The following is a 26,490-nucleotide window of genomic DNA, read 5'->3' as shown; positions in this document are numbered from 1 at the left end:
TTCAGCTAGGTGAACCCCTGCACTGAACTCTAATCTTGTGTGTGGTATCTTATTGAATGGCTTATGAAAATCCAAAAATATTACATTCACTGGTTCCCCTTTATCGACACTACTAGTTAACTTCCTCAAAAAATTATGTCAAACTGGCTTGCCTGCAGAAGGCAGAGAGTGGCGGTGGAGGGGTCTTTCTCTGCATGGAGGTCAGTGACCAGTGGAGTGCCCCAGGGATCTGTTCTGGGACCCTTGCTGTTTGTCATTTTCATAAATGACCTGGATGAGGAAGTGGAGGGATGGGTTGGTAAGTTTGCTGACGACACCAAGGTAGGTGGTGTTGTGGATAGTTTGGAGGGATGTCAGAAGTTGCAGCGAGACATAGATAGAATGCAAGACTGGGCGGAGAAGTGGCAGATGGACTTCACCCCGGATAAGTGTGTAGTGATCCATTTTGGCAGATCCAATGGGATGAAGCAGCAGTATAATATGAAGGGTACCATTCTTAGCAGTGTAGAGGATCAGAAGGACCTTGGGGTCCGGGTCCATAGGACTCTTAAATCGGCCTCGCAGGTGGAGGATGCGGTCAAGAAGGCGTACGGCGTACTAGCCTTCATTAATCGAGGGATTGAGTTTAGGAGTCGGGAGATAATGCTGCAGCTTTATAGGACCCTGATTAGACCCCACTTGGAGTACTGTGCGCAGTTCTGGTCACCTCATTACAGGAAAGATGTTGAAGCCATTGAAAGGGTGCAGAGGAGATTTACAAGGATGTTGCCTGGATTGGGGGGCATGCCTTATGAGGATAGAAGAGCTTGGTCTCTTCTCCCTGGAGAGACGAAGGATGAGAGGTGACCTGATAGAGGTTTACAAGATGTTGAGAGGTCTGGATAGGGTAGACTCTCAGAGGCTATTTCCAAGGGCTGAAATGGTTGCTTCGAGAGGACACAGGTTTAAGGTGCTGGGGGGTAGGTACAGAGGAGATGTCAGGGGTAAGTTTTTCACTCAGAGGGTGGTGGGTGAGTGGAATCGGCTGACGTCGGTGGTGGTGGAGGCAAACTCGTTGGGGTCTTTTAAGAGACTTCTGGATGAGTACATGGGATTTAATGGGATTGAGGGCTATAGATAGGCCTAGAGGTAGGGATATGATCAGCGCAACTTGTGGGCCGAAGGGCCTGTTTGTGCTGTGGCTTTCTATGTTCTATGTTCTAAACATCGCTTGTTGTATTTGAGTCCCTTAAAGTTTCCCTAATACTTTGCTGTTATTAATTACCTTAATTTGTGTCTTCTACTATAAAGACAGCCAAAAATATTTTTTCATAAAATATTGTAAGATGTAACTTTTAACTCCTGACATGGTTACTCAATGGTTCAAACGTGAGAATTATGAGAAATAAGGAGACAATGCTCAAAGCTCAAATTAAATACTAATGACACCTGTTAGTTGCAAATACATTACAAACAATGATGCATACAATCACTCATTAAGTGGTCACCTCCCTGCTGATCATATCCTTCACCAGTTGATCAAACTGCTAAACCTAAGCATCGAATCACTGTTTGCAATGATTTTTAAATCTTTCAATCCAAGGTGGGCAAGCTGTTTCATTGACCAGATTATACTGTCGTATCAAAAGTTACAGTTGTCAAACTATGGGCGGGATTTTCCAGCCGCACCCGCCGCTGGAATCATCCAGTCCCACTAAACGTCAGTGGAATTTTGGCTGGTCTGCTATAGCCTGTGGCTGATATTAGAGAACACCTTGATGATGAGCATCTAGTTACATTTCCTTTAGTAATTTCATCACTTGTGGCTGTTACAGATGCCTTCGAGATCTATAAGTAAATACACTGCAGCTTCCTTCCTGGTGTCTTTCATAATTTAAAATCACATGACAATGAAATCCAAGTCCCTTAAGCTACTGGCATCTTACAAATTGTTGCTTGGAGGATTAAAGACAGTTTATCAGATAAATCATATGATTTTTTTGTGGGGTCAGGTCCTCTGCATTCAAAAGAAGAAAATCACTGATATCATCAATCAGTTTTCAAAATGCTTTGCAGAGCACTTAAACCATCTGAATTTGGTGTTCTCTAATATCATAGGCTGGGTGGGAGCACGCCTGATTTCTTGCTCGATTTCTCACCTCTCACAATCTGACTGGCACCAGATATCTGGCGAGATCAGCTTCACGCCTGAAAAGGGCACAAAGCTTGATCTCCATATTTAAATCCTACTTCCCAGGGCGCATTCGTCTGGGATCATCCGCTGTGGCCTTGCCGGTGAAGGTCCTCACCGGTGAAGGTCCTCACCAGTGAGGGTCACGTATGGTCCCAAACAAAGAGGACCTGTCGTGATGGCCTCACTGGTGGGACTGGAGGTCACTGAAGTGCCCCCAGGAGGTCGGGGGTAGAGTGGGGCATGCCCCTTGGGCAGTGCCAGCCTGGCACACTGGCAGTGCCCTTTAGGAACTGCGCAGTGACAAGGGAATGCGGCCTGAGGGAGCAGGGCCAACTGAGAGGGGGCAGGACCTAAAAGGGTGGGCCAATTGGTGGGGGTGGGGGAGGGGGGGTGTGAGTGACACTGCGCGTTCTGCAACCAGCATCAGTTCATACAGTGGGGGAGGGGTGGTAGGCGATCGGTCCATGTGGTGGGGGGGTGGAAATCAGCCGTGGAGCTCCATGATAGTGGGGTGGGACGTGACCGGCAGTGGTGACCAGCTATAGCTGGGGGCAGGCAGTGACAGATTTCTGTGTTCTCTGCTATTACACAGAACAGAGAGAGTATGCACATGTATAATGGCGCCCTCTGCTGCAAGCTGCAGGCTTTCAGTGAGCTTTGGCCCTGCCCTCTTCCCTCTGCTGGCGGGAAACAGATCCTACTTCATTGTTTCTTCAGAATGAGAAAAGATTCAATTTTTAATTTGCCAAAAAAAAGCGTGGTTCTCTCCCGTTTTTCTGCTGGTCCCGCACTTAGAATTTTTTTTGGTAAGATCACTTCCTCAATCCATATTGATGACCCTGTTCCAAGTAGCTATTGTCTTGGTAGACCCTCAGACTCTGCAGAGGGTAAGCTTATAAAGATGCAAATGATATCCATTTCCTTTCCAATACTTCCTTTTTGAAATGGACCTTGACAGTCCCAGGTGTGTGTTTCCATGAGCAACATGTCAGAACATGTCTCCAATGCAATTCATATAATGCCTTCACTGTACAATTCCAGATATCAGGTTATTTGTGGTGGCCATCATTTGGTTCATAAGAGTTAATTTTTAAATAAGAAAAATGTCTTACTGAAATCACAACAAACATGGCAATTTCACTATCTGACCTGTTACAAGTCCTTTTCCAGATAGGTTGGGTGGCTAGGGTCAAATATACATTCTGTGTGATGACTTTCACACCTTGAATTTGAGACAACCAGGGTCTTTATATCTGAATGACCCAGGCGATTTGAAATTACCCTTCTGAATTAGTTTCAGGAAAAGGCATTGAGTCACCATCAGTTTGAAATGTTATTTTAGTTCCATCTTGAGACAGAGGAGTGTTTCAATCCACAAGAGAAGTCAGGTCATTCTCGAGTGGCCATATTTTTAGTATCTTTCTGTGCTTTTTAAAAATATGAAGTATCAACAGAAAGTTCATAATATACTGGAACATGACATTTCTCTGAAGCTCGTGGGGTCGAAGTGACACATAGCTTTGCTATTTATTTATTTTCTATTTATTGGTTGTGGCACAATTTTACAAATTTTGTGCCTTTCCTAAACATTCCACGACCTTAAAGTGTTTTTACTAGTGATGCTGTTTATCTGTAATGAAAACAGCTTGTAGCTGCTAACAGGTTACTTTAATTTGAAAAGTCTTTTGGCCTTTGCATGCATATTGGGTCAAATTTGGTCAGTTTTTGTACAGCTGCATATAGCCAACAGCATTCTGTATTTGATTTAAACTGTTGATGCTCCTGATTGGATAGTCATGCAAGTTGGAATCAAATATTCCAATTAAAATGTTGCTGTCTCTTACAATGTCTACCATTTTCTCATTCCCCAGGATAATTTCTCCTGCTTCTGCTCTAAGGCGCCAATGTTTACTTCAGCTACATTCCTCCTTATGTACTTGTAAAAGCTCTTGTATTCCTGACTACTTACTGATATATTCTATTTTTCCTCTTTTCATCAACTTTTTGGTTCCCTTTGATGGTTTTTAAAACACTCCCAATCCTCTGGCATACCATAATTCTTTGCCAGTAAGCCTCCCCTTAATCTGATAGAATCCTTAACTTCCCTAGCTATTGTGGAGGTGAATTTTTCTTGTTGGGTTGTTGTTTTTCAATAGAATGTATTTTTGTAGAACATTTAAATACTTTCTTTAAATGCTTCCCAAGTTGACCGCCACATTTCCTACTTTTGAGTAACAACTACTTAAAATAGTGATTCCACATCATCAGCCTTATTAATTTTGGGGATGTCTTGAGATTATGGTAAGCATTGCAGGGATAGAGTAGAATGCTACTCTCCAAAGCACCAGTAAACATACTCAAATGCCATTTAATAAAACTGAATTTTATTTTCTCGGCCTTTTGGCTAAGATCAAGTGTAATATTTGGTCTCGCATCTGGTCTTAGCCAATGAGGTTACATTGAGGCTTCACCTGAAGCAATTTTTTAAAGCCATATCGGCTTTTTGGCTAAGATGAAGCTCAGACCAAGCCCGGGAGGGGGTGGAATGCCTCATCCTGTCAGCTTGGATCTTGTTTGATCGAGCCCAAGATGGGATGTGTGTCCTGTCTTGTCAGCTTGGATCTGTTTTGTCTCTTTTGTGGGGACTCTGGGCCAAGCTGGATTTTTGATTGGGAATGAAGTACCAAAAAGAACAAAAAAAAATACTTTTACTTTCGTGGCCACTGTGACTCAGTGTGTCTGCATTCATTTCCTGGCAGCTTTTCGCATCTTAAATTCAGAGAGACAATGTTCCCATGCACTGCCCCCATATAGAGCCTGAAAAATATTTGTAATATGTAGGAAAAATTGGCTACTCATCATTGCTCCTTAACAGCATTTTGTACAAATGTTTTCTCTGGCTTTTCTGTATCTGAAAGGAATGCATCAATTAAAATTTCATACAAATATAGGCCAGAGATCAATGCACCCACATTTATTTGATTATCACCGGTCACAGTTATGCATCAAATTGTTACTAGAAAAGCCTGGCACTACTGATTCTAGAACTGCTCTTTAGGATCAGGCTGGTATAATCAAGAAAAGATATTATTTCTGGTGCCTTGAATTAAAAAAATGCTCTAGCTACTATCTTTTACCATAAGTATTCTTTGTGATGTGGCTTATTTGGGGCTGATGAAGTAACAGCCACTAGTCATTAACAATAGTTTATTTGCCACATGGTAGGAATTTTCACCCCCCCCCTTGACAATGACTGTTCTATCTGAAATAGAGGTGCCTCATTGTTAAATTAGCACCGTCTTGCTGCTCTTGAGGTGCATACTTTTTCCAGGCTTTTCCCTGTCCTCACAATGTGCCTCCAAATCAGCTCACATTATTTCTCTTTTTCACATAGACCTGCAAACATATTTGGACACTTTGGGTTCCATTGGATTCACTTCAGTCATTTCATCCGACTATTTCTGGGAAAGGCAGTTAGGCCCACCATGGATTGGAGTGTATAATTACAGTATAATAAATTTGCATAGCAAGTTTTCAATCTAAACATAGATAACAGAATTTATAATGGAAATATTAAAAATAACGGCAGAATGTCCGACCCTGTTGTGGCTGAATTATATGCACTGTTGCACCCAAAGACTGCATTTGACGCCCCATATACAAGGCCATGTGAAACTGGTGTGTATTTTATGTATGTTTGTGTATGCTTTATGCGTATGTGTGGATCTCTATCTCTTTCTCTCTTTGTATCTGCTCTCCATACTCTTCCATGCCACTACTACAAAAAAGGGTAAATTTCAATGCTGTATACTTAACGTGGGGTTCAGATGTATGATGAACTGATTGAAAGTTATTCTTGCAACTAATTTGCTTTGGGAGCCCTTGAACAGATTACTAGATCTGGATTTTCCTCTTTGAATCAGGAATTGTGAGTGAGGCTATTTCCCAGTGCTGTACTCCGATCACCTGTATAAACCCGCACACCCATTATTTTCCCCACAGGGAGTCGGGGTTGGGCTGTAGTCAGGGCAGCTATTTCCTGAAGCATTCCCCAGGTGGAAATGGTGGCACACAGATGCCGAGGCTGGAAGCTTAGAAAACCTGCCTCCATTGCCTGGGACATTAGCCCAGTTATATTCATGCCCAATAAGCCCCCTAGCCCTCGCCAGCTTCTCACTCCCTACATATTCCCTATGTCACCTCTTATTTATCATGCATCCTCTATGTCCCGCCCAACTCCAGTGGGTCAGCCATGCTCCCCATGTGTCTTCCCCACTCCCACCCCCACCCCCCATGTGTGCCCCCCATGCAACCCCCATACCCACCCATCCAAGTATTCACTCTGGACAGAACTCATGAGCCTGAAAATAAACTGAGATGTCCTTGAGGTGTTCATGAAAATAAGTGATCGTCCATTCAAACTCCACTTGAAAAAATAATACGACTCTTAGAAGCTCAATAAAATGCCAATCAAACACACAGCCATTCAAATTCAACTTGAAAATAACTTAACCTCTGAAATGCTCATAAATCTGTCAAAGTAAACAAACAGCCAAGGCTGAAGTGCCAAATCAATGATTAGTCTCAACCTCTACTTGAGTCTTTACTATCTCAGAGCAAGTGTTTGGGTAATTTGAGTTGTTGCACATGATATCAAGAAACAGTTGAGCATACTGGACAAAGCAAAGACTATGTTCTCTGACAATATGCTGGCTGTGGTGCTGAAGACTTGTGCTCCAGAACTAGCTGTGCCTCTGGCCAAACTGTTTCAATACAGCTACAATACTGTCAGAGTGGAAAATTGCCAAGGTATGTCTTGTCTACAAAAAGCAGAACCAATCCATTCCTGCTAATTACATCTCATTAGTCTGTTCAATATCATGAGAATAGTGATGGACAGTACTATCAAGCAGAACTTATTAATGACATGCTCACCAATGCTCAATAGAAGAAAGATAATAAACACTACAAAGAACAATCTTATACCTCAGCAAATTAACAGTAAGCACTTAGTCCCTCAAAGATTGAAAACCCAAAAGTATCAGTTTCCCCCATAATCCTAAATTCTGCTGAGACCCTGTTTCGCAAACAACCACAAATCTATTGGTCAAATCTAGCCAGTGATTACCGTACTGTAGAGCTTAAGTGACCAGAACTTGGGACTGGTCTTCGGTTCAGCGAAGAAAACGATCTTTCGCACAAGTTGGTTTTTGCCTTTAGCACTCCTTGTCTCGTTGAGCTGTTTCCCGAAGATGGTTGCCCTCTCTCTCTCTGCTGCTTCTTCTTCAAAACCCATTTGGTGTCTAACCTACTTCCTGGCTCACAGCACTCTGACTACTAATTGTATCAATTGCAAAGAACACCCTAGGATAAAAGCAAAATACTGCAGATGATGGAATCCGCTGTATTATAAAGGCTCTGACAAAGGGTCATCTAGATTCGAAACGTTGGAGCTATTTTCTCCCCACAGATGTTGACAGACCTGCTGAGATTTTCCAGCATTTTCTATTTTTGTTGCAAAGAACACCCTGTTCTCTATTATTTCCTTTCTCTTAGGTGCTGCCCAGACATGGTTTACAAATACATGGCAGTTTGATTTTACTTGTTCCAAAAAAAATTCATTTTAATAGCATCCTGTCATTTCATGACATTAGCCCAACCATCTTCAGCTGCTTCATCAGTGACTTCTCCTTCATCATAAGATCAGAAATGGGGATGTTTGCTGATGATTGCACGATGTTTCATTTGCAGATAATGAAACCGTACACTTTGCCTGTATGCCACAGGACCTGGAAAACGTTCTGGTTTGGGCTGGTATGCGGCAAGTAACGTTTGTGTCATACAAGTACTAAACAATTACTGTTTCCAGCAAGGGGGAATCTAACCAGATCCCCTTGAACCTCAGAAATATTGTGCCTATAACAGCAGGTCAGAGGCTGGAAGTTCAGTGATGGGTGACTTGACTTGCCTCCTGATCAATGTTTCTGTTAGGCCGAACAGGCATGCAGCAGCCTGACAGGGACTGCAAAAGTCTTGTTCTGGGATAAATAATGTGAGTGAGTAGATGTGCAAAAAAATTTAAAGGGACCGCACATTAAAAAAGACAGGCTGTGCATAGCAAGTAAAATATTAAAGAGAACATTGCTTCTGACTTCACAAAATCTTTCCAGCATCTACAAGGTACAGAGGCCAGGAGATAATGGATGACTCTGCACTTGTCCGGATCTGTGCAGCTCCAGCAAAGCTCAAGACCAGCCAAGACAAAGCAGCACACTTTATTGGCACCCCATCTACTCTGCCACCTTAAAACATTCACACCCTTCACCACTGGTGCGTAGCGGCTGTGGTGTGTACCAACCAACAATAAGATGCACTGCAATAATTCGTCAAGGCTTCTTTGACAGCACCTTCTAAATTCTCTATCATCTAGAAGGATAAGGAGTGCAAGCGATGGAGACATCACCACCAATAATTTCCCTTCTAAGTCGCTCACCACCTTGACTTGGAAATAGAATTGACATTTCTTCATCACTGGATCAAAATCCTGGAACACCCTCTCAAACAACCCAGTGGGAGTACTTGCACTGCAGTGATTCAAGAAGATGGCTCACTACCTCCTGCTAAAGGACAGTTGGGGATGGAAAGTGAATGCTCCCCTTGCTAGTCACACCTTTGTCCAGTAACTGAATTGAAATTCCTTAAGAAAATGGCAGCATAATGTTTTGTTCAGGTTATGATGTGAAAAGATATTGAGAATTACAGAAATGTTCAGAACAATACAAAAGTTGAGAAAAGAGTAAACTTGTGTTTCTGTAATAACTTAATATTTATCTAAAGAACACATCTGTTTCACTGAACAATTCTGGCCTCCAATCATCATTTCAAATGGAAATTTTGATTAAGTCTTACTTAATTTGTTGAGAGAGGATCCTGGGTTTAACAGTATTGATTTTAATAGTGTTCCCGGACTGCAACAGAAGATTGACATGGAAACGAATGTTCAACCGGTAATGTTCATTGAATGTCACTTTGCAGGAAGCCAACCATGGCTTGTAGTTGAAAATTCTGAAGTAGATATGTGATTTTTGGAATGATTGCATACTGAAAGATAAATGCTTATGACTTGAGCCCTTACAAGATCTTCAAGTTATGCAAGATGAGGTCACTTCGCTTAATTTTAGGTTAAAGTAGTCAGTTCTGTCCTCTGTATAACCCTGTTTTGTCAAAAAGTGTTTTAAGCGAGCAATTGTTTTCTGATGGAAACCACTGTACAATGTAAAAGTGAACTTTTGAATTCTGTTTTTTCAAGGCTAGGGTAGGACTTTGAAACTCCAATGTGCTGAGTTATAAATTTGTAGGAAATGCCTCCGGTGGGTTCTTAATTTTAGTAATTTTTTGTTCTGGGTTTGGAGGAGTGGGGTGTTGTTGAGTAAAGAGCAGACACTCTCTAATTGGTAAGCAAATGAAAATGGAGGCTTATTTCACTCCCTGGTCAACTACAGAGCATTATTAGCAGAGATTTTGGGTGCGCACTTAAGGCCTACCCTGTGCTGAGACATGGATCTCTATATTTTTGGCTAGTGCATGGGCTGGTGGAGGAGTTTAAGGCATAGAAACCCGGAAATGCTAAGGTCCTGTTTGAGTTAACATTTTAACATCGTAGTTTCTTTGTTCAATTTTCCATCTGGAAGCCAGCCAAATTGACAGGCTGGCTGGTGAGAAAGCCAGTGATAAAACACTGCAGCTGGGGATTGTTGCGAAAGGTCCAGCACACATCAGTGGTTGGTGGATACTGTCGGATGGCAGTTGGGGTGCTGGATAGTGGGCCAGGAGGGGTTGTAGGTTTGGAAATGGGAGAAAGTCTGTCATTTGCAGGAGCAGGGTTTGTGTCGGCTGTGGAAGCATTCCTGCTCCTCATGGTTCACGAGCTGTGCTATAAAAAGGATTTAGCTTCTGAGTCCAGCTGTTCCTGGCTTCCATTAGCTGCCAGGTCTTCTGAGCCCTTGGAAATTCAAATTTCAGCCAAAATATCTGTAACATTATTACAGACCAGCCTCTTCAGAGTGGGTTACTTGCAAGTCCTGAAACCCATCATGGTTAAAATGGAAGCAGGCAGGCTCATGGTGCGTGAAGTTGTGTACAATACATAAAACACACACCCACACACACATTGAGAGAGCAAATGAGTCAATTCCAATTTAAGGACTCCCAGGTAAGTGTTGACAAAGGCTTGGTAGGTTATTCTATTTTATTAATGTAGCACCTTGGTAAATTAGAATGCCTCTAAGCATTGTTTGCATTTAATTAAAGTGGCTGTTATGTAAGCATCTCTGTACCTCTTGACATTTCAAACTGGTATAAATATAACTAAAATTTGCTGCACTGTAGTTTTTTGACAAAGCTATCTTAACATCTGTTTGCTTTCTGTATTCAGATTTATCCAACGCGAAGAGGAAATTTGCAGAATCATTAAATGAATTTAAGTTTCAGTGCATTGGAGATGCGGAGACAGATGATGAGATCTGTATAGGTGAGTTTTATTTTATTCACAGCATTCCCTTAGTGACAGTCTTACTGTACTAAAGGGATGAAATTGTTTAATGACCACAGGACAAAATGGGTTAATAGTGAATTGATGGTCCATTTTGCACCTCAGTTGATTTTCATTTCAATTGATTTCAGTGTTTGCAGTGAGGCAGTCTGTTAATAAGGATGAATTGGAGCATGACTGGTTCATGGTTGGAATTGAATATTGCTCAACATGGCAACTTTTGTGTGCTAAGGAAAGTGAGATTAGGTGAAGTGTCACTGGTGTATGGTCTAAGATGGCTGTGGCTCAGTGAGGCAACTTTTGATTCCAGGAAGTGCTATGATCCTGTTGGGAACCTTAACATGTAAAGAAAAAATCCAAACACCTAGTAATTAACAGAGAGAATTATGCTGCAAGTTTTCACATTTTTAACCAAAATCAAACTATTATGTACAAAAATAAGTTTTAAAAATTAAGCACCACTATCTTAACACCATAGTTTATAAAGACTGATGCCATTACCTCAGTTCTACTAGTTACTTCCCCCAAGAGTTCCCATATGTTACGAAGGTTTTTATCTTGAAGATTCATTCACGTCTTTAGGGACCAACTGAAAAGGTTGTGCACAGCCCTCCAGAAGTCACTTTGATTTCTCTTCAATGTTTCAGCTGTTCTCTGAAGTAAGATCCCAAGGGGTCCTTCAATTAGCTTTTCGGTGATGCAACACTCCACCTTACCTTTCCAGACCTCATGACTGTGGATACCTCAGCTCCTTGTTACCCAAATGCCTTACCACTGCTTTCCAAGTTAACTCTGCTTGACTGCTTTCTACCACAAGGGTCTGTGAGGTCCACTGTAGATTTGTTCCACTAGTTGCAAGCTAGAGAATATCTTCCAGATATTCCTCACAAAATCCAAACTGAGATCGAGCTGCACCCTCATTCCATGCAGTGAACAATGAAGTTAGTACTTTCTTTGCTTGAAGTGCAGGCCTGACTGACTGGCTCTCTCAATCCAGTGAAATGCGATCCAAGCACAAGCAAAGCTGTAACTCCCTCCATTTTTTCTCAAACTGAACTGACTGCAGGCTGTTCACTTCTGTCAGCAAACATACTCGCATATAAATTAAACAAACAAATTTTCCAACCAAAGCTCCATTTGGAATCACTACCTCTAAGGCAATATGCATGTTTTGGGATAGTTCAAATAGAAATGCAAACCAATTATCTTATCCTCAACAGAACTCTTCATTCTGTAACCCATATGGATAATTTCTGTCTGTAATGGAATTTTATGACCCTCTTTCCCAGAATTGCTAGCTTAATTAGATCTTTATGGAGATAACATCAGACACCCTGGCTCTACCAAGAGGTCCCAAAATGGGTCATCTACTGATCTTGAAGATAAACGTAGGTTAACTATTAGTTATAATTAACTCCAAGTTTGTTTAAGTTGATTATACTTCAAGGTTGCTTATCAATTTCTCAACCAAATGCTCCTATTTATTTGCAGTTAAAAATTTAATTCCTAAGACTACGTTATATTCCAAAACAAATGAATTACGAACCAAATTTTTGCAGCAGTAGGTGTAACTATTTTGGTAAGAAGCAGCTGCTTCTAGATCATATTTTTGTGTTGGGTTTGAAAGAAAATGGATTTGATTTTTTTGGAGTGCCATGACTTGCTTTAATATCCCCAGTTTCTCCACGGGCAGAAACCTGAGAAGTTGGTGGGCAACACATCAGGGGTGCCCTGTAGCTATTAAACATTTTCTGAGGAGCATTGATTGGTTTTCCACCCTCACTCAGTCCCGCTTTAGAGAAATTGACTAGCAGCTCTGTGGTCCAAGGAACTGTGGCCACTGATGGGACCACAAGAAATCCCCAGTGTCAAAGTACTGGAGCCCCAGGGCATGTTGTCTGGAGTCTCGCGGAAAGCAGGATAGTGGGATTAACTGGATTGTTCTTGCGGACCCAATTTTTTGAATTTTGTTCACCCGTGCTATACTATGTTATTATTCTATCAATCTTGCAGTGGGAGTGGGTTTTTAGGGGAGATGTTGGAACTATTGTAATGAACTCCCCAACTGATTGACCTTTCATCAGGGCAATCCTCGAAAGGGCTGTTGTTCTTTGGTCAATTTATGACCACCCCTCATTCCTGGATGAGTATTTGGTTGCTTTTTTTGACCCCCCCCCCCATTTAGTATGTTCTGAAATGCCAAATGCAATTGCTCTTTATTGAGGTAAGTCAGAATTTTCTTCCATTTGACTTTAATTTAATAGGCCAGTTTTGAGTTGTAGGCTAGAATTTTACCACCCTGCCTGCCATGGGAATCGGAGGGGGCGAGGGGCAGAGCATGGGAAGGTCCATTGTCCTCGGATGGGATTTTGCAGTTTTGGGACGGGAGAGGTCGTAAAATCCTGCCCGAAGTGTCCTATGACCTAAGTACTGGGCTGTATTCAACACTGATTTTGCATATTGTCCACAGATAAGGTATATTTTCTGTGCATTACTGAGGCAACTCCCACCAATGGGCCTCCAATTATTAGAATTATCCTTCCCACTTTGGTGCATCCATGGCTTGTGTAAATTATTTTCCTACCCTGGTTTATGACCCTGTTTGCTCTTGTGTAACATTGTTCATACCTTTTCCTCCAGTACCACAGCTAAGGTAGTTTTTCCTTTTTCTCACCCATGCGCCATACTATTTCAGCCTCACTTTTGCACTTTCGTATTTGTTTCCTCTGAGTGTAATACCCTGCCCAAACCCAAAGAGTTGTGTGCGTTTTGTTTCCATCTGGAAATGATTCCTGTACCTCAGCTCTATGATTCTATGAATTTGAGTAAATAGCTGCAGTGTAAAAGGATTAACTCAGAGATTGTAGCTCCCTCATTATTGATCCTTGAATGTTTCAGTTTTGTGGTTAGCATTCTGTCATGGATCTGCCTAGTAACAGCAGTAACAAGAATTTTAAAAGGCATGACAGGATGTGATCTATCAGCAATAGGTAGAAATCTGCCTAGTGACAGCAGTAACCAGCATTCAAAGGATATAATTTCCCAGTTTTTGATTTGATTTGATTTATTATTGTCATATGTATTAACAAACAGTGAAAAGTATTGTTTCTTACGCGCGATACAGACAAAACATACCGTTCATAGAGAAGGAAACGAGAGAGTGCAGAATGTAATGTTACAGTCATAGCTGGGGTGTAGAGAAAGATCGACTTAATGCAAAGGTCTGATAGCAGCAGAGAAGAAGCTGTTCTTGAGTCGATCGGTGGGTGACCTCAAACTTTTGTATCTTTTTCCCGAAGGAAGAAGGTGGAAGAGAGAATGTCCGGGGTGTGTGGGGTCCTTAATTATGCTGGCTGCTTTGCCGAGGCATCGGGAAGTGTAGACAGAGTCAATGGATGGGAGTCTGGTTTGCGTGATGGATTGGGTTACATTCATGACCTTTTGTAGTTTCTTGCAGTCTTGGGCAGACCATACCAAACTGTGATTCTACCAGAAATAATGCCTTCTATGGTCCATCTGTAAAAGTTGTGAGAGTTGTAGCTGACATGCTAAATTTCCTTAGTCTTCTGAGAAAGTAGAGGCGTTGGTGGGCTTTTTGACTGTAGCGTCGGCATGGGGGGACCAGGACAGGTTGTTGGTGATCTGGACACCAAGAAACCCTAAAAAACAGTTACCAGATTTGTAGGCATCAAGACAGAACCGAGTGTAAATCGCCCGATCAGTAAGGAACAGCTGAGAGATCAAAGGAGGCTTATTTCTGGAGCCCAGGAATTTGAGAGATGCAGACAACCAAATATACAGAATAAAGAATCAAAGAGAGAAAAAAATTAATTGCCAGCACCCTCTTAAACAGGCAGGCCAGTTTTATATCTAGAATCATGGAATCCCTACAGTACAAAAGGAGGCCATTCGGCCCACTGAGTCTTCACCGACTCTCCGAAAGGGCATATTACTCAGGCCCTATCTCTGTAACCCCACATATTTACCCCCACTAACTTACACATCTTGGAACACCAAGGGGCAATTTAACATGGCCAATCTACCTAACCTGCACATCTTTGGACTGTGGGAGGAAACTGGAGCACCAGAGGGAAATCCATGCAGACATGGGGAGAATGTGTAAACACCACACAGACAGTCACCCAAGGCTGGAATTGAATCCGGGTCCCTGACGCTGTAAGGCAGCAATGCTTACCACTGTGCCACTGTGTCACCCTTACATGTAGAGAGGCCAATTTACATCCAGGAAGCTAGGCCTGCATCCAAGTCCTGGAGGCCAGACAGTGCAGAAACCTTCGTAAAGGCAGTGTGAATATCTTCGTTGAACCAGAAAAAGACGTTTCCCAGACTTGATCCTCAGTCTTGTATTGTGTGATAACTATAAGCTGGATTTGACTTGTAGGTTTATTTAAAGTTGTTTGTGAAGGGGGAAGTCTTAAGGAGTTCAGGGATCGTAGATATATTTTGGAACAAAAGGTACTTTCTACATAAACAGGGTGTGTGTTCAGTGATTCATATACTTATTTGTCTCAGAGTATTGTAGTCCTGTTCATATGTATTTGTCTTTTCTTTAATTTAATAGTCTTTACTAATTGTTATTAGTTACTAACGATGACTGAACTGGTTATTCTCACTGGGATTTCATGTGACTCCTCACATCATTCCAAAAAAACAAAATGATACACCACCACAAACTGGTGTTTCAAGTTGGAACACCCTCACAGATAACATCAGCGAGGTTTGTGACAATTCATAATTTAGTGCTTCACTCCCAGAGAGTTACCAATGTTGAAAAGCATTGATATATCATGGATATAATAGCTGAGGTTCATTATAGCTGAAGGAAGTTTGGGTTTTGTTTCTCCTTTGTTGTCTGAGTGGGGTTGTCTTTAGGTGTTGTGGTTGGGTAGATGTTGTCTGAGATGAGATGGAGAGTTGTCACCCTGTGCAGGTGTTCAACCTTCATATGTTGAGCGCCTTGTGGTGCATGCAAAGTTTGGATCTTTGATGGGTTGGTGGGGTTTTGTACCAGGTTTTGTTTGAACATTGCCCAGGTTGGCTAGAAAGATGTTTATTCAGAATGAATTTGATAATTTCTACTCAATTTTTAGAGGACAATTATCCACATATTAAATAAATTGGCTTAATGTTGACAATTTTACCAAGGCTACAAAGTGAATAGTGTGGAGAAAAAATAAGCAAAAGGAAAGAAGCACATTTACATAGAATGAGGAGATGTTGGATTGAATTCTGGGATTTGCAGTGGGTAGAGTTTGGGGCGTAATATTGGCAAGAAGTGAGGATAGAAGCAATACCCTCATTACTTCCTCTCCCCTTTCTCAGTAATTGTCTATTTAATAAGCAACGCTGTTTTAAGATTGATGTTAAGGCACATTGTTGGGTAGAGTGGAGGGAATTACAATTCTGCGTCTGTGTCAGACAGTGATTATGCCAATAATGGAAATTGTCCCATTTCTGTGTAGCCTTGATGAGCATAAAAGTCGTACCTAAAATTATACTCCAGATCAAGCTGTCTGCAGTCCAGTTAGCCCTGAGGATAAAAAACACTTTTGCAACAAATCACACATTGCTACATGATTCATGGTGAATCTGCTGTCTGTGGTAGGTTGACAAGGCACTTAAATGCATTAAATCCACTTGGGGATGGACAAGTAATGCTGCCCTTGTGCGTGAATACCTAAATCCAACAAATGATCTAAAAAAACAAGCTGGGGTTCTATCTTTATTCCTCTGCATCAGAGCCTTGTGGGTTTCAGCATTAACATTGTAAAAACTTTGGTAACTTTGACCAAGTAAGATAGATCAAGAACTGACAAAATAAAAGATCAATTGTCTTGAGTTGTGGTCACCCTATTTTTTTCAAACAGTGTATTTTCTGATCCATTAGCCCAATTAAGAATGTAATATGTACATTTTTTACTCCCTGCAGACCACTTTGTAGTTTGTTCTGTTCACTCAGCAACTTATTTATTCAGTGCTCACTCACAGAACAGTTTACATTAAAAGGTAACAAATCTAATTAGATCTACCCTTCACAGCAAATGACTAGTCTAATGCACTATTTTTGTAACCCATTACTCTCACTGTCATTGCTTTGTACATCTGTGGGACAGGTAATATATGCAATGCCATCTCAATCCTATGAAATATTGTTGTTTGGAGATGGATCACAAAAAGACATTGCAGAATATAGATGATCAGAATTTGTATTTCAAATAAATATTTACAGGTGTCATTTATCTAACTAATTGCTTTAAAATGAAAACGTGATGGGACATTGTATGTTGTATTCTACTTTTGGTGGAATGTTAGTTTCACTTCTGCTTCTGTATCATGTATTTTCACTTACGCATGTAATTTTTAAATCAAAATACATGGAGACATGGGAGTTCTTTGTAACTGTAAATACAGGTACACCTTAATTCCAGAAAGGTAAAAACAGTACATTGACACAACAATAAACCATACCAATTTGTGATTCTGTACTTCAATTTTGTTTTATGTCCAATATAATTGATGGCTGGGATATAATATGTGCCATCTTAGTGCAATGCCATAAGTTAGTCCTGTTTGTTGTTTTTGTGGGCATGCTGTGACATTTCTGTTGGCTAATTTATACTTTATTTTAAAGCGAAGTCACTTCAGGAGTTCGCAGGAGTTCTAAAGAATCTTGAAGATGAGCGAGAACGTTTGGTGAGTGGCAGCCTAGGAAGTATTTATGAAGTAGGTTGCTAAGATAGCAATAATGGGGACTTGACATAAGAGTAAGATTTTATTTAAGAAATATGTTTGAATGGCGAGGGTTCTGGGGCATTGTAGGCAGAGGATTGAAAATAAATCCAGTGAATTGCTGGTATAATTATGCCCTCTTCTGGTCTGTACTAAAAATGCAAACTTCAACTTCAATATTTTAACTCTTGATCTCAATTAAAATATTTTTTAAAAGACAGAAGTTATGTTCTATACTACTTAGGAAATATATTCTCTGTACTACACAGGCTACAGGTTGACAATGTAAAATTATCCTTCAGCTTTATTTCTTACACAGAATTAGCACAATATTCTAGCCCGACAGAGTGATGGGGATGTGATCATTGCTGATCGGATTTGATGAGCTACCTGTTAAACCCTCTGTCTTATTTGACTATGACTTCAATATCTGCAAACATAATTGTTCAAGGAAAAGCCTACTGCAACAAGTGCATTTAGTTAATTTTGCATTGCCTAAGATTGTACTAAGAGAGAGGTTAAACAACTTTGCAGCAGAGATGGCATTTGAGTGATTGTGACTTGTGCAAATTTGTCTCTGATGCAATGATGCTGTAGACTGTGCTCATATTTTTACACACACAACTACAGTGGTTCAAGGAGAATCACTACCACCTTAGTGTAACTAGATTTGGGCAATAAATGTGGACTCACTGGTGTAACTCATATCCCAAGACCAAAATAAAAACCTTGTCATAGGAGAATGCAATATTCTTCTACTTAAACCTGTAAATAGTTATTTAACTTGATTGTGACTTGTGAAAGCAAAGCATTGACCCATCAGTGAAAAATTAATTTGGAGGAATGTGGCTTATATTGAATTTAAGGTGGCTTTGTGGTCTTAAATTTTGATTTCTAAGATAACAAAATTGTTATGCTTTGGATTATTCGAACTTTATCGAAGCTTAATATCAGAAACATATGCTATTATGAAATTAATTGCACCTAGTTCAGGCAAATTTATTAGAGAAAAGGAATACTGGCCATATACTAGAGTCACACTTCTCTATATTCTATCTGTTTGCACTTTATATAGGGTAACATTTCTAACATGGCTTTGTTTTCATGTCAGATTGAGAATGCTGGTGAAGTCCTCATCAGCCCATTGGAAAGGTTTCGGAAGGAGCAGATTGGAGCTGCAAAGGTAATCTGTCCAATTCTTTTTGCCCCTTCTTTCCTGCTCCCCTACTCCCTTACTTTTCTCTCTGTCTCCCTTTTTCTCTCCCTTCCCACCCACATTATTGCCAAATAAGAGGTGAGATTGCCTAATAAGCTGTATTTTTCTGTTGTAGTGATCACTTTCTGTATTTTGACCAACTGGTTCACTTGTCACAAGCTTCTTCAACAGCTTACCTACCACATGTCAATGAAATTTTTAAGAAAGCAGACATTTTACCCTGAATCACATGGGGTAAATTATTTTATTATGTTGTCTTTAGCTATATATAGGATAAGTATAATTTAAAAATTGGTATGAAGTATCTGAAAGAGTTCCTTAACCTTAATCAGAGTAGTTGCCAGTATACAAAATGATTTCAGTGGGAGGGCATGACTCATTTCACTGTGGCTTTGTCATTAATTAGAACATGTATGCTCACTGGTTGGACCGACATTGAAATGCTATTACGTGCAAATCTGCAGAGTAGTGAAATAAATGAAGTTTAGTACATCAATACATTTTAGACTGATCCACTAGAAATATATTCATAAGGAAGATAATAAATGCCTATTGATATTTATAGCATGAAAGTCTGCTTTTGACATAACGGGCGGAATTTTACTGGCATGTCCATCCGCGGTTCGTATGATCCCGTCCGAGGCTAACGGAGAATGCCATTCGCTGAGCCTCACCCACCCTCAGAATTGGGGCGGGTGTGCTGGTAAAATTCCGGCCAAAGAATCTGACTAGCTGCTCAACTTAAGTTCTTTTTAGTTTAATTTGACTTGATTTATTATTGTCACATGTATTGGTATACAGTAAGTATTGTTGCTTGTGCACTATATGGACAAAGAATACCGGTCATAGAGAAGGAAAAGAGAATGTTGTCTTACAGTCATAGATAGGGTGCAGAGAAAGATCAACTTAATGTGAGGTAGGTCCATTCAAAAGTCTGATGGCAGCAAGAAAGAAGCTGTTCTTAAGTTGATTGGTATGTGTGCTCAGACTTTTGTATCTTTTTCCCGACGGAAGAAGGTGGAAGAGAGAATGTCCGGTGTGCGTGGGGTCCTTAGTTATGCTGGCTGCTTTGCCGAGGCAGCAGGAAGTGTAGACAGAGTCAATGGATGGGAGGCTGGTTTGAGTGATGGACTAGGCCTCGTTCATGACCCTTTGTAGTTTCTTGCGGTCTTGGATAGCCATACCAAGCTGTGGTGCAATCAGAAAGAATGCTTTTTATGGTGCATCTGTAAAAGTTGGTGAGAGTCATAGTGGACATACCAAATTTCCTTAGTCTTCTGAGAAAGCAGAGGTGTTGGTGGGCTTTCTTAACTATAGTGTCAGCGCGGGGGAACCAGGACAAGTTGTTGGTGATCTGGACATCTAAGAACTTGAAGCTGTCAATCATTTCCACTTCATCCCCATCGACGTAGATGGGGGCATGTCCTCCACTATGCATCCTGATGTCGATGGCTATCTCCTTCGTTTTGTTGACATTGAGGGAGAGATTATTGTTGTCGCACCAGTTCACCAGATTCTCTATCTCTTTCCTGTACTTCAACTCGCCACTGTTTGAGATCCGACCCACTACAGTGGTGTCATCAGCAAACTTGAAAATCGAATTGGAGGGGAATTTGGCCACAGAGTCATAGGTATATAAGAAGTACTCTAAGGGGCTGAGGACACATCCTTGTGGGGCACTGGCGTTGAGGATGATCATGGAGGAGGTGTTGTTGCCTATCCTTTATGATTGCAGTCTGTGGGATCATAAGTTCAGGATCCAGTCGCAAAGGGAGGAGCTGAGGCCCACGCCACAGAGTTTGGAGATGAGTTTCATAGGAATAATGGCGATGAAGACTGTGCTGTAGTCAATAAATGTGAGTTGGACATAGGTGTCCTTGTTATCTTGGTGTTCCAGGGTTGAGTGCAGGACCAGGGAGATGGCGTTTGCTGTAGACCTGTTGCGGCAGTAGGCAAACTGTAGTGGATCCAGGCAATCTGGAAGGCCAGAATTGATTCATGCCACGACTAACCTTTCGAAGCACTTCAGAATGATGGATGTCAGAGCCACCGACAATAATCATTTAAGGCACGCTGCTTGGCTTTTTTTTGGTATTGGGATGATAGTTGTCTTTTTGAAGGGACCTCAGATTGTTGTACAGAGAGGTTGAAGATGTCTGCGAATACCCCTGCCAGCTGATCCCCACAGGATCTGAGTGCTTGTCCAGGTACCCCATCCAGATCAGTCGCTTTCTGTGGATTGACCTTTGAAAAGGTTGCTCAGACATCTGCAATGCTGACCTCGGATACAGGTTCATCCGAGGCTTCCAGGATAGAGGGCGTGTTCTCGCTGACCTCTTGCTCAAAACAAATATAGAATGCATTGAGCTCATTAGGGAGGAGTGCGTTGGTGCCGGTGATTATACATGCCTTCATTTTGGAGCCTATTATGTCCTGCAGACCTTGCCATAGTTGGCAGGGATCCGTGTGGCTAGCCTGGGACTCTGGCTTGGTCCGGTACTGTCTTTTAGCATTTTTGATGGATCTCCTTTGATCACATCTGGATTTCTTGTATAGATCAGGGTGACCTGATTTGAACACCTTAGACCTGGACTTCAGCAAACAGTGGCTATCCCTATTCATCCACGGTTTCCAGTTGGGAAACACGTGGATTTGCTTCTTTGATTGTTAGACCTTGGAATTTTACCAATCTTCCATCTGTGTAACAGGTGAGAAGAACAACTTCCACAAAAAAACTTCCCCCAAGTCAATTTAAACTGCACTATCAGATGAAGTTGTCTAACCTTTGGCTCTCCGTTTGTTAGAATATTTCTTCAGACATCAATTTGCTTTGTTTGCACTTTTTAAGGAACGTTTTTATTGAAAGGTTTACATTTTACTCAAAACACAATGAATCCCAAAAATCTAGTACAGTACAGAGTAATCATTATTCCACATACAGACAAGACCAGCGAATATTCACACAAATGGTTCAAATTATTGAGCATTGCAATCATCGTAGCTGGCATCTCCTCTTGTACAGATAAAGGATACCAGAAAGAGTGGGGGATCACAAGACAGCACGATAAAACGATGAGCGCATGGCCCCATGGTGCATACCCTTTACAACAGGATAACAGTGACAGAGCTACACAATATATGGGATTCTTTATGGGGTATTCCTGCCAACAATTTAAGGGAAACCCTCTAGGATTAACTGTAACAAATCAGAGCATATATCAGCACCCATCTGCCTGTGTAAAGATAGGAAACTCCAAAGAGAGAGAAGCATCAGGATTATCCATAGACGCCAGAGGTGGTCTTTCAGTGTACACTTTTGCAGGAAGGATACCTGGAAGAGAACAGCCCAACCTCACAACAAACAGTACACTGTCCCCTCCTCCCCCTCCAGGGGAGCCCAAACCTGAAAAAGTGGACATACTGGAAGACTCCATTTAAGACACTTGGAAGAGGGGACCTTATCTCCACCTGAAGAAAGATTCCAACAACACTGAACCAAAGCATCCAGACTTGCACTCAGCCCCTGCAGCCAACAGGATGCTACATCCCCAGGAGAACCAAGTCTCAAGAAGTAGAGCAGTCCGGAAGTTTGCTAAAGGGGATGTCTCGGAGGAGGGCAATGTGCCTTGCTCACTCCTCCACCTGACCCGGATAAACACAGCCACTACTACCCTAACCTGCTCACCAGAAAAAGGGCCAATAAGCCAAAAATACTTACAACATTCATATATATTGAACAAAGCAAACTATCCCTCTCTCTGGGCACCCCGAGGCATCATTTAAGCCCTGCCATCAACGAGATTTGACCCATTTCCCCTCATCAGAGAAACCCTAACAACAGGATGATATGCCCACCATACGTTCCATGTGCCAAGTAATCAAGTAGCCACTGTCACTAGGCATGCAGCCAAGTCAAAAGAGAAGATCACCCAACAAGGCTAAATATCCAAAGATTAGCCAACCATGACCGGTCCTTGACCAGTACATGATTCCTCCACTCCACCACCAGAGACGCCTCATTACCAGCCATGAGGATGGCCACTGCCAGCGCCAAGCCACAAATGGAGGCAACACCATGCCGGCCACTCCGGGTGATGAAGATGTGCACTCTGATATGGAAGCGGAAGAGATTGACGCCCCTACAGAAGCGAGACCTCAAGAAGAGCCAGTGTCAGTTGCTTTGCAGTGCTCTCGTAAGTGAAATCCTCCCATCTGCTTCACGTCCTTGATCTGATCTTGCCTCCAGCTGACACCAGGCCGATCACTAAGCAGTGGGGAAGACCCCCTCATCGAGGGAGTGCAGGGAAGAAATGGACTTGAGGGGAGAGGGATGTGATGATGGCCACAGCTGCCTCCAACCCGACTTGAAGTATACCAAGGACAAGACAGGCCTCAAAGATACAATGTTCTCCATTGAACTCAAGATGCCCAGCTCTGAAATTGAGATTGTGAAAGCATGGCAACCGGTTCTCAAATTCAGCCAGTAATTCATACCCAGTTCTCCTCGGGAGACCGTTGCACGGATGCTCATTCTCCGGCCCCATCTCCCGAATCGACCAGAATGTTCGACATACCATGCAGCAGGATTTCCAAGAACTGAATTTTAACTACTGCTGAGGAAACTGCCCTCTCGACTGGCAGGATTCTTTTCTCCCCTTCATCCATTCTCTTTAGGGTATCTCACAGTTCATCAATGTGAGTACCAAATATCTCTGCTGGGGAGTCGAGACTGATGTCCACAAATTCACTCAAGTGGCGGCTATCATGTTGAAGCCAACAGCATCACTGAAGCGTGGGCCCACTCATCAGCGAAACCACCATTGCAAACTGTTCCCACCCCAGCTGTCTCCAACCGCCTTGATCAAACAAGGATTTTCTTGACTTAACTCAGCTTCCCTTTGTCAAAATTCAGCCAGGATTTTCCAGGATCATAGTAAGTATTATACACATCAGGATCGGATAATTATGGGTTGTGCATCAGGATAAAAAACATTTTAAAGGATGAGTAGCGCCAGAGATCGCGAAAATGCTGCTGCTCCTGTGCCTGCATCATGTGACCACTCCCATCTACACATTTTGATTCCCTTGTTGAACCTTCATTACCTCTCATTCCTGACAGTCCTTCTTGTGTGACCCCAATCACTGCTTCCTCAGATTGAAAGAATACAGATGTACCTAACCTATTCTTAAATGTTGGTATGGTCTCTTAAAAAAATATCCCTTATGCTTTATGTACTTTTATAACTCGATGCAAATGAAGAAAAGTTTCACAGGTTCTCTATCTTGAATCTTATAGTATGACCCCCTGTTATGGTCGGCGTTTATAACTAAACTGCTCTATCAAATCTTCTTGTGCTGTCCCCTTGTGGCGAAAAGTAATAAACTAAATGTTCTTGCTTGGTTACCTGAAGGTGATCCATTGTTAAACTGAGATGTTTCATTCACTCCTATTTTTTTCTTTTACAAAGGAAGCAAAGAAGAAATATGATAAGGAAACAGAAAAGTATTGCAATGTGCTAGAAAAACATTTAAATCTGTCATCGAAAAAAAAGGATTCTCATCTTCAAGAGGTAATTATTTTCCCCAGCATTTTACTGAATTTGAGAAACTGATTTTAATTCTAGGATCTTGTAATTGTTTTGCTTTACATTGGCCTACCTTCATAGTGTAAGCTTCATAACTGGTTCATAACTGACAATCTTGTATCCATTTCTTGTTATCGGGTGCATAAATCTGTCAGATCTGATTAACCTAGCAACATTCTTGTCCAATAGTGTACCTGGTAAGATAGACCTCATGCAAGTGAACAATTCATGATTTAACAAGTTCTAGTACTCACCACAACACAAAAGTGACATTTTGGTCTCTCTTCAGGTACCAGGCCCTAAGATTGATAAAAATTGTGTTTGTCACACATACTTGGCCTGCAGAATGGGACATAGACCAATGAAGTTGGTTTGTGGTTCCCACTGAACTAAGTGCATTTTTTCCATGGTTTTTGAGCATACAAAACACCTCCTCATTCTCATTTCATTTGTTTTATCCTGTTTCTGTTTGAAATGCTTATTAATGATCATCCTGTTTATTAGGTGCTGTTATCAGCAGCCAGCGTTTAATTTTGATAAAGTAAAATACCCAATTTGTAGTTTTTGACAAAAAAACAGCTTGTCATCAGAAATAATTTGCTTAACAGTCGTTCCTTAAATATTCCAATCAGTGTTAGTTTACTGTACGAGTTATTGTGTATGTATCAGAGAACTTTTAAAACTGTAAACATTATAGCAAAACTTGATTCTATTTTAGGTTTCCCATGTTCATAGTTTTTCTTTATTTCTACATTATTGGTAATGCTACTATTTATCCCATGCTCATTAAAATGTTCTAGCACTAAGATTACTTATGGTACATAGTAAGTTCATTGAATCTTGAAATACTTTTCTGAAATCTTGTATCTAACCTTTTTTTAATGCAAAACTGGGCATTTCTTTGGCTAGAATTGAATGCCCTGTGAACATGTAAACTGTGAGTGGAGTCTCACTGTTATTGATAAGGTGATAATTATGTTTAATGTTTCTTTAAGTTGGTGCAAAGTTTTAGGAACCATTTACTGTTCTGGTTGGTTTCCCATACAACTTGGCTACTTGGAAGGAATCTGATCCTTTTCATTATTTTGAAAGATTCCGGTTATATCACCTCATAGTGTACACTTTTCCAGAGCACTAAGCTCTAGTTCCCAAATCCTGTCCTGAAATGTAAGGATTTTTAAACTAGGTATAATTGTGACCCGACGCTGGATCTTTTCAGTGCCCCAATACCTCCCACCAGGTGAGAGGTGATAACTGGGCACAGTTTTCTAGATACAGCCAAGCCAAAGTCTTGTACAAGGTAAGAATTGTACTTTTAGTTTTATATTTAATTATACCATTACACATACCCTAGTGCCCAATTTTAAAAGGACTATTGATCTGTATCCTTCTCCTGCTTAGCAGTCATAAATTGGCATGGTGTAAATAGCTGGCAGAACTTTGGATGATCATGTTGTAATAGTATACATTAAAAGGCATGACTATATCCGCCTGTGCAATTTCATTTCATCTAAGGCCCCAAGTCCCCATCCCCGGCAATGCTCATCAAGAGTAAACTTGTGAACTGTTGTTCTAATACCCCTGTAAGCATAACATTAATAAAGATGTACCACCGTGGACTTTGCAGTACAACAACAACTTGCACTTAAATGGTGCCACCGACATCCCAAGACACTTCATAGGAGCATTGTTAAACAAAATTTAACACCAAAGCACATATTAGAACAGTTGACAATAATCCTTGATGTAAGTGTTGAGGATTGTCTTGGAGCAGAGGGAAATAGAGAACCTTCTAAGGAAGAAATTTCAGAGCTCAGGGCCATGGCAGTTGCAGATTCAGCCTCCAATGGTGGAGTGAAGGAAATTGGGGATGCCGAAGAAGTCAGAATGGGACAAAATCAAATTTCTCGGAGGCTGCAGAGAAAGGGAGGGGTGAATCAAGGGTTATACAGTAAATGGCAGAACCCTTAAGTTCTAGGCAAAGGGATCTGGGTGTATAGGTACACAGGTCACTGAAAGTGGCAATGCAGGTGGAGAAGGTAGTCAAGAAGGCATACGGCATGCTTGCCTTCATTGGCTGGGGCAATTGGCAAGTCATGTTGCAGTTTTATAGAACTTTAGTTCGGCCGCACTTGGAATATAGTGTTCAATTCTGGTCGCCACACTACCAGAAGGATGTGGAGGCTTTGGAGAGGGTACAGAAAAGATTTACCAG

The 26,490-nt window shown here is 41.3% G+C and overlaps 1 protein-coding gene across 3 annotated transcripts in view; it reads left to right on the top strand.

The window, feature by feature from the left end:
* Window positions 1–26,490, top strand: part of LOC144505094 (rho GTPase-activating protein 26-like) — a 184,253-nt gene that overhangs the window by 52,819 nt on the left and 104,944 nt on the right. For all 3 annotated transcript variants that reach the window (XR_013499764.1, XM_078230905.1, XM_078230903.1), the window contains exons 2-5: window positions 10,608–10,703; window positions 17,377–17,438; window positions 18,586–18,657; window positions 24,159–24,260. Coding sequence is in view for 2 of the 3 variants with exons in the window: in XM_078230905.1 (XP_078087031.1) it covers window positions 10,608–10,703; window positions 17,377–17,438; window positions 18,586–18,657; window positions 24,159–24,260 (332 nt within the window). In the remaining variant the exon portion in view is untranslated. The remainder of the gene's footprint in view (window positions 1–10,607; window positions 10,704–17,376; window positions 17,439–18,585; window positions 18,658–24,158; window positions 24,261–26,490) is intronic.

The sequence above is a fragment of the Mustelus asterias genome, chromosome 16 (assembly GCF_964213995.1).
Source record: "Mustelus asterias chromosome 16, sMusAst1.hap1.1, whole genome shotgun sequence".
In the NCBI taxonomy this organism is placed as follows: domain Eukaryota; kingdom Metazoa; phylum Chordata; class Chondrichthyes; order Carcharhiniformes; family Triakidae; genus Mustelus; species Mustelus asterias.
This window is presented reverse-complemented; position numbering and strand designations above follow the sequence as displayed.